General features: G+C 37.3%; 2 protein-coding genes across 3 annotated transcripts in view; one reads left to right on the top strand and one right to left on the bottom strand.

The window, feature by feature from the left end:
- Positions 1-6,259, bottom strand: part of fkbp16 (FKBP prolyl isomerase 16) — a 70,056-nt gene extending 63,797 nt beyond the window's left edge. The window contains exons 1-3 of the mRNA XM_077194424.1: positions 5,527-6,259; positions 4,398-4,567; positions 3,805-3,893 (exon numbers count right to left, since the gene is read on the bottom strand). Coding sequence (XP_077050539.1) covers positions 3,805-3,893; positions 4,398-4,567; positions 5,527-6,118 — 851 coding nt within the window. The 5' untranslated portion in view covers positions 6,119-6,259. The remainder of the gene's footprint in view (positions 1-3,804; positions 3,894-4,397; positions 4,568-5,526) is intronic.
- Positions 6,260-9,642: 3,383 nt separating this feature from the next.
- The window catches only part of LOC143700786 (RNA polymerase II elongation factor ELL2), a 43,379-nt gene continuing 40,071 nt past the window's right edge, over positions 9,643-12,950 (top strand). For both annotated transcript variants that reach the window (XM_077194423.1, XM_077194422.1), the window contains exon 1: positions 9,643-9,842. In XM_077194423.1, the coding sequence (XP_077050538.1) occupies positions 9,705-9,842 (138 nt within the window). In that variant the 5' untranslated portion in view covers positions 9,643-9,704. The remainder of the gene's footprint in view (positions 9,843-12,950) is intronic.

The raw sequence follows: 12,950 nt of genomic DNA, 5'->3' as shown, positions 1-12,950 counted from the left end.
AAATGTTTTCTTATTATTATATTTGTATTATTATTTTTTAGCATTTATATACTATTATAGTATTTATTCATATTTGAATTAGCTTTTATTTTTTATATGTTCAGTTTTCATTTCAATTTTAGTTTAATTTATATTAATTTAGTTATTATTTATGACCCTTTGTAATATTTATTTATTTTTAGCTTTAATTTATTTATTTTTACATTTTAGTAATAGTACTTCAACCCCAACTTTTATATTTAAATTAGTTACAAGGGAAAGTTTTCTTAGTTTCTTATTTTTTTATCTATTATTTATATTTTATTCAATTTCAGCTTTATTTCAATAACCGAAAACTATTTTAAATAGTTTTAGTTAACAATAACAACACTCTCTCTAACATTAATGTACGAAGGTCTGTGTATTTTTATTTTATTGTGCGTGTATAATATTGTTGATCTTGGTATTTGATGAAAGTCAGGGATACTTTTTATTTGTATGCCTACAGGTCAGTGACTAAAGGGGTCAAGTCTATGTCCTCACACATTTGGAAACTATCTGCAATATTTTGATCTTGGCCAAGGCAACATTGAGATGTGATCAGTCACGTGGTTTCTCTAATGTGCTTTCCTTCGGGAGATCAACATGGGTGTGCTTTAACCATTGATCCACCTCCATTAATGAGAAAATAGTCACCTGCTGTTCCATAACTAATAAGCCACTGATGAATGCATTAGAGACGGAAAGAAAAAGCACTCTTCTACACAACACTGCGACTCCAATCACAGTCAGTTGAATCAGTCTGTCTGCCGTCGGCTCCAACATAAAGCTGTGAAGTGCTCTTGGTGGAGACAGCGTTGTCTGTAACAGGCTACCGACAGGGTTCAGTCAATACGTGCCACAGCCACTGGAGAGAAACTAAATGAGATTTTTTCTCATGCTCCTTTTAACTCTTTCTTTTTTTTCACTTATTACCTCAGTAGCTTCCTCTCAGCCACTTTCCTCTCCCTCCATCTGCCGTACTGCCACTTTGACAAGCCGTCACAGTTGTCAAATAAGAAAACATGTTGGAGGTGATGTTTTTTTGTTAGTTTTTTTAGTTCTTTGTCAAAGAAGCCTTTATCAGGTTCTCAGTTCTCGAATATCTAACAGTCCTGGTTGTATTATCCTGTTCACTTTTTTAGGATAGTAGAAGTATATGGGCAGTTCAAACCTACACTGTAAAAAGAATTCTGTGAAATTTACGGTAAAAAACTGGCAGCTTAGTTTGCCAGAAATTGACCGTAAAAAATACGGTAGCAACATTTTAGGTTTTAGAGACTGAACTTAAATTTACTGTAAAAAAACATATTTAATTATCTGATATAATGTTAATTTACCAATCTATTGAAGTACTAATATCTGTTTTGTACCATTGTAATACACTGACAACCACCAATTACAGTGGTGATGAGAGTCACATGATGAATCAAAGCTCAACACAAGCAGGATTTCCACACGCTGAGAAAGTTAATACTTATATATAGAAGCTGCACAGTGTCATTCACACAAACCATAAAAACCATCATGGTAACACACATGAAATGCAATAAACATGAATTTAACAACATTAAATGTAACATAAAACCCTAATGTACATAACTGTTTAGAAAAAAACGAATACAAAATATAAAAAAAATACATAAAATGTGAAGTGTCACGCAGGGAATTGTGGCTATTGTCAATTTAAATTTTTTCACTGTAAATGATACAATGCTTTGTTCTTTTTCACTTCCAAAAATGGTAAAATTAAATGTATGGTTAGATCTATCAAAGTTTTTCACCGTAGCATTTTTACAGTCTTTTACCATTAAAATCATGATCATTTTTTACAGTGTTTGTATACACTCTTAAAAGTAAAGGTTTTCCATGAAGAACCTTTAGCATTCATGGGAACATTCCATTCCACAAAAGGTTCTTCATAGTGGAAAACAGTTCTTTAGATTATTAAAGAAGCCATATTATGCCCTTTTTCAGTGTCTTGATTTTGGGGTCTACTAGAATAGGTTTTCATGCTTCAATGTTCAAAAAACACATTATTTGACATTTTTGCGGCATCTCTCTTCCCTGTCTGTCAGCAGGGCTCTAGGGTTTCCCAAAGCATCATTACCCAATGGTCGCAAGTTCCGTTATTATCAGCATAGTTCAACGAATCGGTGTTTCGCAAACAGCAAGTTGTGAGGTTGGAATGACAGCTCTCAATCTGTGGTTAAAAGCGTAGTTTCTTGTTTGCATGACATGTGGAGTCAATAAATCCTTAACCAAATATGGTTCTTCTAAAGCATCGTTGTGAAAATCCCCTTTTGGAACCTTTATTTTTATGAGTGTATACTTTTAGCACCTTTGCTAAAAGCAGCTGCATTTAGGGAAGCATTGTTGGTGTGTAGGTGCGCGTGTAACCGTGTGTGTGTGTGTGCGTTGTACCTATTCAGTGCCATGGGAGGAGATGTTGTCACAGTGGCTTTGCTGTCATCCTTTTAACTGCTGGCAAGAATCCTGTGAGGTCTACCTTTGGGCCAGGGCTAAATTTAAGTTTGCCGCTCAAAGTCCTAATCAGTAGCATCAAAACAACCATTAACTGTGGATCAGTCTGCCTCTCACGACTGCCAGTTCCCAGCGGACACCACTCATAACAGGGCCAAAGAGAGAGAATCACACAGGAGCATTTCCCTTCAGCCCTTGGGTCTGCACTACTACAAGCCAGAGCTAACGATCACTCCTGAGCCCTCTCACACGCTGCACACACACACACATGTGCGCTTGTGTAGTTAGCATACAAACAGGCCAAAGCTCAAGACCACAATCATGATACGAGAACAACAACATGACCCCAACTCCCGGTCCCCCAGGATCTCTGGGTAATCTCTGGTCATTTCGTGCTTTACGAGTAAATCTGCAATAAGTAAATTCATGCCTGAAGTACCCTCTAAATCACAGGCAGGGATCTGAGGGAACTCATCACAAATCTGACGGTGGATACGCAAATGTCATATCGCAATGAACTAAAGGCACTTTGAACAGGAAACAGCACATGGTTCCCCGTGCAATTGATTTGAAGGCGATTCACAATGGAAAATCTCTAATTCTGGAACGTCTTCTGAAAAACACATGACCGTTCACTGCTTATCTACATGCATGGATTTACTTTGTGAACATGTAAATACAAAGTAACACATGGAAAATGAAACAGGTATTTCAGTACTAGCCTATTTTGTTTACTAAATGTCTAAAGCATTATATAATACATTTAATACATATAAATATATGAATATGTATATAAATGTATATTATTGTCAGTACAGTCCCATCATCTGATGTATGTGTCACGAATTCCAGGGAATGTGCTGATTCAGACAGCACTGTTTTTGCTTTTTTTTTACTTCTGAAAAGATACACATCAGCCACGTAAGTAAAACTAAACTCACATTTTAGTGAGTTTTCACCCTCACAATGTAAATTAGTGAGTGAAGCAAGTGGTTAAACAAAATTATGTCCTATAGTTAAAGAATTAAGATAATAGGGGAGGGGTTCCTGAACGTCCTCAATGGTGTTTTGGGAAAGCCATCTGCTGCTGTTCATGGTTCATTTAACAAGCTGCTGGGGACAGAGCGTTTGCCCTGAGAGTAACAGGTATGAAAGGACTCTGTCCTTCCTTCTTAAATTTCTAACTTATTACAAAATGTTAAAACCTAAATTCACCTTTAAAAAACTACTTGTATTTCAGTCCAAACCCCAGTCAGTGTGTGCATTATTGGACAAATAACACAGGTATATTTTCTCTCTTACCTTCCCAGAAGTCCATATGTGTATTGTGAGTCTGCAAGAAGTAAAGCAATCTCCCCTTGCTTCATTGAAAGGGTGCACTCTTCCAAGGCCTATACACGCAAAACGGGCACATTTTAAACTTCAGATAACACATACTGTATAGATTTTACTGTACATATATAGATTTAGTCTCAACAAGATAAATTAAGAAAACAATTCTTATTTGCAGTCTTCAAGACTTTAATACAGTGTTGGCAAACAAGATTGACCTTACTAACTTTCCACTGAAAAGTGAATCAGCAAGGAGGTGACATTTTCTCAGCCTTGGGTAAACACATACAAAACTCAACATGTGAAAACACAGGTTAATCCCTATGGAAAACTCTGCAGGCAGCAGGTGCGAGGTGATAGACAAGATGCAGGCAGGTGTTCCAGAGTTTCCTATGCGCGCGCGCGCGTGTGTGTGTGTGTGTGTGTGTGTGTGTGTGTTGTGTGTGTGTGTGTGTGTGTGTGTGTGTGTGTGTGTGTGTGTGTGTGTGTGTGTGTGTGTGTGTGTGTGTGTGTGTGTGTGTGTGTGGTTGCGGTTGCCCTTCCTTTGCCTGTCTGTGTCTCACCTGGTTGACATCTCCCTCTCCAATAACGAAGACCAGCTTGCAGTCTTTCTCCACCACAGTCCTATCCTCTAACACACCCTGCATTTTTAGCGTGACCTCTTGGCCCCAAGCCGGGGTCATGGCATTCTCGGGACTGGCCTGTAACACCTTCTTCCTGAGCAGGCGGTCATCTACACGCGGTTGGGGTAATGGAGTGAAAATGGGGGAGGGGAAAAAGATCAACCAAACCCTAAAGCAATAGTGCAAAACTGTGTGGTGGATGTTCTTAGTGTGGTGTCTTTCTGGCTAAGCTAGTAACATTTTCCCTTTCAACTATCCGCTAGTTAAAAAGAAACTTCTGTTAATTTTTACATTCAAACCTCTACAACTTTTTTTTCTGTTCTGGAAAAAAAAGAAAGAACTGGTTTTGTCCATTCTACTGTTTGAACAAAAAAAACACAGAGACAGTTTTCTTAGATTGGAAATAACATGGGTGAACTAACCCTTTAAGAAGATTTTTGGGGACATCAACATCACATGGTGTAGACCAACATCCAAAACATTATATCAGCAATACTTGTATATCGTACACTCTTAAAAATAGTGGTTCTTTGTTGGCATCTATGGTTAATTGAAGACCCTTTAACATCCATGGAGCTTTCCATTGAACAAAATGTTCTTTATAGTGGAATGTTCTTCAGATCATTTAAATGTTCTTCACACAAATTCTAATGAAATTTCGTGGACAAAAAAGGTCCATTGTTTATTGTCAATACTGTATTGTTGTATGAGGCATGTACAGCTCCCATAGAAGTCACTTACTTTCCAACCAAGCAGCTTTCTGTTGGTCAACAAGACAAATCTGCGTGACCAACTTGAACCCGTTGCAAATTCCTGCGATTTGCAGAATTTTTTATTATTTATTTTAATATTTTAAGAACTTTTCACTGAATGGTTCTTTCGGGAACTCAAAAGAGTTCTTATAAGCATTGGCGTCACTGTGAAAATGCCCTTTTAGGCGTTTAGCGAAGATACAGGTGTAGCAAAGATACAGGTTTTGTAGGATTTTCAATGATTTCCTGATAACAAACTGGATGGCTTGAGTGTTTTATTTGTTTCAGACTAAACAAATATGTCATCGTGTACATACCTGTAACATCCTTCCAGTCGTCTGCCAGAAACAGCTCCTCAAAGCTGGTGCTGGTCCACTCTTCATTGTCAAAATCTGGAAAAAGAGAGTCATCTGAGCTGTCCCTTTCTTCTACTGCTTCAATGTCCTTAAACCGAACGGATTTCCCAAAGCTGGGAGTCTTTGTCAGTTTTCTCATGTCCTCTGTGTCTGATTCATTGGTCTCCGGTGGGCTGATGGGAGTATTTGAGGGAATGGGCTCATTGGTTGGGTCGCTGCTGGAGTCATTAGCATCTGTGGGTATGTTGCTCAAGTTTTCAGCACACTTCATTTCCTCTACCTCTTCATTTTCCATTTCTTTTTCCTTCTCACTTCCTTCTTCAACCTCTTTGTCGTCCATTGGTTTCTTCTCATCCTCCTTTCCTGTGATATTCATTCTCTGCAGCTCCATGATTGGTTCTTGGAGCACCTGCCAGGGCTGCAAAATACCTTCTTCGCTCTTCTTCTCCTTTTTGTCCCCAACTGATTTTACAAACATTTCAGACTCCAATGTTGTCTCCTCCAGTTCTCCAGCTTCTGGTTCCATGTCCCCACACGGTGCTATGGATACCATTTATCTCTTCCTAAAAGTGCTGAATGTCTTTCTAGCACAAGCCACACGCCTGGTTTGTAGAAATTGATGTCGCTGCTATTCAACTGCCAAGCCGATGAGCACCTGCATCCATTAGTGACAGCGTGTAGTATTTTCTAAAGCGCCACGTCCACATGGACTCCAATAGAATTACCATGGAAATGCATCGATGCATGAAATAAATCCCAACTGTGGCCAGTCCATTTCCTGCAGATCTCGTAAAATGGTCCTTGTTGTTATGTTTTGCAATGAATTGGTTGATTCAGTATCGAATAATGCAAGAAATGATCAATGCATGAGAATTGTGTTGAAACGTAAAGCCCTACTGGTCAGTAGAGTTGTGTGCAGTGATAATCTGTTGGATTAGAAGAGCAAAATCTAATCTGCCCCAACGTCTGTAAGCTTCTTAATGACTTCATCACGTCGTCCCATAATACTGTTTCCATGAATGCGTCCACCAATAAGAGGACTTCAGGGACTGTTTGCTATTGTGGTTGTTTTTACTTACAATATAATGCAATATAAACATATTTCTTAATTATTACTGTATAAAGAGATATATTCTTCCAATATAAGTACGCTACCTTTCAAAAGTTGAGGGTTTTGAACGATTTTTTTCAGGTTTTATTAAAATAACTCTCTAAGGCTGCATTTAATTGAGAAAAATATTGTGATATATTAGAGTTTAAAATAACTGTTTTCTATTTTCAATACATTTTAAAATGTAGTTTATTGCTGTGATGCAAAGCTGAATTTTCCCAACATCATTACTCCAGTCTTCAGTGTCACATGATCCTTCGGAAATCATACTAATATGCTAATTAGCTGCATAGAAAAAAATCTTATAATTGTCCATGTTGAAAACAAGTGTACTGATTAATATTTTTGTGGAAACCATGATACATATTTTTCAGTCTTTGATGCACAGAAAGTTCAAAAGAACAGCATTTATTTGAAAACAAATTGTAGCTAGCCTATGTTTGATCACTTTTTATAAATTAAATGCTATCTTGTTGAATAAAAGTAATTTCTTTAAAAAAAAAAAAAAATTCTTACTGACCCCAAACTTTTGAATGGTAGTGTAGATATCATTCTAATGCAATTTTACTTATAGTGGCAGAACAAAATTCAAACGGGTATTTGTTTAGATACTGAGCAAAAAGTAAAAAGAAAATGCTAGAGGATATTCTTATGAGAAGAACAGGCATTGACCGAAGATAACCTACTGTGTGTGAACACATGAACAGGTTTTTCCAGGTTTGCACCATGCCAAGTGTAAAGGAGACATCAATGAGCCATGCATAATTTCAGGACAAGACAAGCATTTTCAATGTCCTTATGCATGATTATTTTACACTTATTAAATCCACAAAACACACTCAAATACATTTTTAAAACAACAATCAATCAACAATACTTGACTGGCAAAAATAACATTTATATATCTATAAACTTTAAATTATGCAGTTTGTTGAGTGCACTATTTAGCAGTGCAGCATTAGCGCATCAAATTTAAATGTAAATATTCAGTAGAAGTACACGGATGTGCGACTTTGAGAATGTTGATCTTGAATGTGTCCCTAAAGATGAAACACGCTAGAGATTTCTATTTGCTTTCTGCATTCTCCAGAGGCTGTCGGCACTGTTTATGGCAAGAGTAAGATTAACCAAAGGCCACAGGACTGACTTCTTGTTTAACCTGGGCCTTAAAATGGCACTTGAACAGCTGTGGTGGAGTTCTGTGAATAGTCACTAAGCTGATGACTAAGCGACTTACTGTTTGAAAGAATGACACTTTAAATAAAATTGGTGTTTTATGTAAGAAACACTGATGTGTGTTTATCAATTTGGTGAGCTCAAATCTTTCAAGATTGCCACAAGCTGTGGAAACCTTGCCAACTCTGTAATATTCTCTGCCAAATGTAAAATCCCCAAACAGTTTTTTAAAAAGCAGTTGGAAAGGAAGGGAGTTTCAGAGACGAAACTCTTTAAAAGATAAAAAAAAAAAAGAATGATCCTGGATTTCCAATGTGTTGACCGTGTCTTTTCAAGTTGCTTTTCCTATTTAAAGTTCAGCAGTGAATGTCATTTACTTGATCCATTCCTAAGGCTCTGACACTTCAGTTATGGCTCTGTTTGCCTAAAAGTATTGAACTCATCTGTATATTTAATGTAAATGTACACATAACATGGGGTCTCATGGCATGATATTCCAAAGCAATTGTAGAGGCATGTTTTATTATAAACCACAATGGTGGGTAACATATATTGTTTGTCCTGTGGTCTTCAGATGTCCCTGTATCTCAGACAGCCATATGGCAAGTAGAGTTTCCATTAGAGACTGAGAGAGCTCCTTAATCCAAAGGCCCAAGCACCTTGTCTGTTGGGGATTATGTCTTCCAATTAACCTAAATTCTCTATTTCCCCCCCTCACTGTCCATTTCACCTCATCTGTTTGCATGCTTAAAAGGTGCAGATGATTGCCTGGCTAGATTAAGTGAATCATTTTTCTGTATGCACATTTTAATATAGTTTAAAATGACAGTCTGAGCCTTTCCCTCATCATTTTGTTCTCAGGACATTTCTTTAATACCACAAAACCTCCAATACTTCCAATTGACACTGCAATGAATTTCCTTCAGGCATATCCACATTTGTTTGCTTTATCTCAGACTGATAACTGTTGCTTTTCAACTGAATGGTTTCAAGAGAATATATATTTTTTTAATGATATTTATTATATGCAGGCGAAAAAGACGATTTAACATACAGAGTTTTATTCATACATGAAATTGAGATTTTTTTCAGATGACTTTGAGATGACAGATGAGATGATATTTGACATTACTGTTACTATATTGTAATAAATTGATCAGTAAATAGTTACAGTAAAGATATTTATAGGCCTAATGTTAAAAAAGAGTGTGTTTCAAATAAATGAAATAGAACTTTCTTTTCATCAACGAATCCTGGGAAAATATATATATTTTCAACATTGGTAATAATAATTAATGTTTTTTGAGCATCAAATCAGCATATTATAATGATTTCTGAAGGATCATGCGACACTGTAATGATGCTGAAAATTCAGCTGTGTGTGTGTGTGTGTGTGTGTGTGTGTGTGTGTGTGTGTGTGTGTGTGTGTGTGTGTGTGTGTGTGTGTGTGTGTGTGTGTGTGTGTGTCCAGGTACATTATGAGGACAAAATGTCCCCACAAAGATGGCAATATCTGAAATCTTGTCTGTGTGGGAACATTTTTTGGTCCCCATGAGGAAAACATCCTATAAATCAGACTAAATTATGTTCTTTGATAATTTAAAAGTGTTTTATAGGTTTAGGCTTAGGGGATAGAATATAAATGTGTACAATACAAAAATAATTATGTTTATGGAAAGTCCCCATAAAACATGAAAACACAACGTGTGTGTGTGTGTGTGCGTGTGCGCGCGCGCGTGTGTGTGTGTGTGTGTGTGTGTGTGTGTGACGTCGCCTCAACGCTGTTTCGTAACCCCGCCCAGCTGAGAATGACGTTTGACTAGAATGTCGCCACTTCACCTCAGTTCCAGACATGGCAGCGTTGAGACAGGAGCATCGGTATGGACTCTCCTGTGGAAAGATTAATAAAAGCATTCCCAACAAAACCATCTTTCACGTCAAGCTAACAGACACTGCCATCCGGACGCTGGAAGCCTATCAGAATCTCAAGGTAACGCGTTTGGTTCGATTTCGTCAGTGTTTATTTGCTCCACTGATCTCAATTGGACAGAAAGAAAAGTTCAGAACTCGTAACTTCAAAACAGTTGGCTGTTTGTAAAGTGTTGATTTATTTAAGAAGAGTAGTCTACGTCACTTCAAGTGCAATATTCTGTTTGAACAGGGACAAATAGTAGCCTTACAGGAGGAAATCGGACACATCCAGTTAGCCTACTGTGGTGCGTTAAAGTTCGTTTTTATTTATTGTAACTTGTTGATAGTTTTAAACTGACAAATTTAAACAAATATCAATCGTTTTATATTTCCGTTCAGCCAGTTGAAATTGACTTTACAAAATCTCCTATCTTCCACTTTAGATTCAACATAAAGGCGTCTCTTAATTCTTTCTGACAAATGATACGAAATGCAACATGACATGGTCTTAATGCTGGTTATTCCTTTGCCTATTAAATTATGATCATTTTAAAAAGAAGATGGGAAATGTTTATTTTACCCAGAACACTCACGGGGATCTTACGGTCTGAGAGGGGCTCAAGGTTCAAGCTCGAACTAATCGAGTAGCATTTAGCCCTAACAATTCAAATAGACATTGAGTTTATTATTGTTTTTTATTTCGCTATCAAATATTTCATTCACTCGTATTTGAGAGTAGCCTAACATTTTAATTTGCTGCAAGATTTAGTGAACTATCCCGAGAATTAAGCTTACTTAACGCGCATTTAACCTCGTATTGTCTCTTTAGGTAGGCTACATTTCATTTTATAATAAGTTATTTAAGTTGTTAACTTAAATGTGGCAATTGCGTGACAACAGGCAATTCAATTTAAAATAAAAATATTGTTATTATATGTTGTTACAAACCTTTATGACTGTTTTCTTACACAAAACGGAAGATGTTGTACGGAATGACAGCCTCAGTCCTCATTCACTTTTTGTATGCAAAAAAACATGCACTGTAAGTGAATAGGAGCTTGAAACAGTAAGTCACTAACATTCTGCCTAACATATCCTTTTGTGTTCCAAGTAAAAAAGAAAGTCAGACGGGTTTTAAACAGCATGCGGGTGTTAACTTACATGCGGGTATAAATGAGTTATATTTTGGGTGAACTATCCCTTTAAGTGCAATGTTCGCCTCGCGCAAAGGAAAGCTGCACTTTACCAGTTATCCTGAGTAATCAATACACTTCTCATTGTCACCGTCGGTTCTGCAGCAGATATTCCAGTAATATCAATACTTCAACGGTAAAACGTGTACGCCAGCTGGACGGGGCACTCGGTCAGTCAGCTTCATCTCAACCACAGCGCTTCTTGACGATGATTGGACGATCAAGGTGTATTTTTGTTGGCATGCTCTGTCGTATTGTTGTTAGACCTTTAAACGCTTGGACGCCGTCCCGATGTCATCGCTTATTGGTCAGTCAGGCGGTGTTGAATGTCGTTTGACCCAATCAGAGCACGAGAAGACTTCCTCGAGCTTGCAACAGGAGCTCGATAATGAATGTTCTATTGTCATTGTCAATCATATGTGACCTAGTAGAAAGAATGAAAAGTAGAGATAAACACGTTGGGCTAAGTAATATTTTGGGTTCTGGTGGAGATTCCTTAATAATCTGTTGTTGTTTTTTTAATTCTTTGTCTGTATATATATGTATATGTATATGAGAGAGAGAGAGAGAGAGAGAGAGAGAGAGAGAGAGAGAGAGAGAGAGATTTCATATTTGGTCTGTTATACATTTCAATATTCTGTTCTGAGCCTAGTTTTATGTATTATAACATACACTATAAATTGATGTCTAACTACTGTTACTTTTTTTAATTAGCCTAATAATTTGATAACATGCAATTTTTGTGTATACTTTACGTATTTTACATTATACTGATATTTGAAAAATACAAAACTTAACTGTATCCCACCTCAATAGCAGCAAAAGTGTTTTGCAATACAACATGAACACAATGCTTAACAATATATATATATATATATATATATATATATATATATTAGTAGATAAAGACACCTAATTTAATTTTACGAGTAAGAGGTAATAAATTATCGACAATGTAAGGTTGGAGCTGTGGCTCTGGTCAGTCTGACATATGATGCTCATGGGAGACCTTGGGTACTAGTTTATCAATTACAAATGAAAATAAGAACAATTAATTCATTGTAATATAAGTTATCAAGGACATGGTCAAGTCAGGTCACTAGATACCTCACTGTCCTCCTCTGACCTGTGCTCATTATGTCCCTATAAGCTGCTTCAGAATAAAAACAAAAACAAAGTTCAAGTTAGCTACAGCACCACAACCCCCTTCAGTAATGTTTAGCCACTAAGCCGACCACAGCAACAAACGCAAAACCAATAACCCTGTATTTTTTTAATAAGCAACTTGAGCTGCGCTGTATGTCTTAGAGTGTGACATGACGGCCTCTCCCTGTAACATCCATAATAGATAAACATGCTTGTTGACCAAAGCTCCAGCTGTACCTTGAAGATAATAAGTGCTATCTTTTGACCTTGCTTAATGGTTTCGAGCTATGCTGGGGAAGCCTAATGTTTTTCTCCCTTTTGTCTCAGTAATTTACGTAAGTGATGTGAGTGAGTCTGTTTCATATATATATGGCGTTAATGCTCCTGGACGTTGGACTGAGCTGAGTGTTAAAAGCTCAACACAGCTTGCAAGAGATGGTTATATAAAAGGCCTATTTGTACACGCTTTATTTGGTGGACAAACACTACAGGGTAGATAATGTCCAGGCCTGCTTGATTTAGTTTGATGGACCTTTAGAAAAATAGCTTTTTCTGACTTACCTTCAGTCCTAATTAGTGCTCAAAATTTGTTGGCTAAAAGCTTTTCCCATGATGTTTGCCCTGTCCCACCCCCACTTTTCACTCAACATCCTCACACTCATCCACGCCTCACACAATAACATTTGATTGACTCATGTTAAGTCTTTCAAGTCGAGATTTATTAATCGGACGCATTCCAGTGCAGATTAGCAAAGCCCGGCCTTGATCTTTAGGCTCGCACAAGCAGAACCATGACACTGCTGAGAGGCCAGTGACAGCCAGCCTTTCATTCTCTCGAAAGCAACCCC

This window comes from Siphateles boraxobius, unplaced genomic scaffold, assembly GCF_051911475.1.
Source record: "Siphateles boraxobius isolate OS27281-9 unplaced genomic scaffold, OSU_SipBor_1 32, whole genome shotgun sequence".
Classification (NCBI taxonomy): Eukaryota; Metazoa; Chordata; class Actinopteri; order Cypriniformes; family Leuciscidae; genus Siphateles; species Siphateles boraxobius.
The sequence above is the reverse complement of the archived record's forward strand: the minus strand, read 5'-3'. Positions and strand labels throughout refer to the sequence as shown.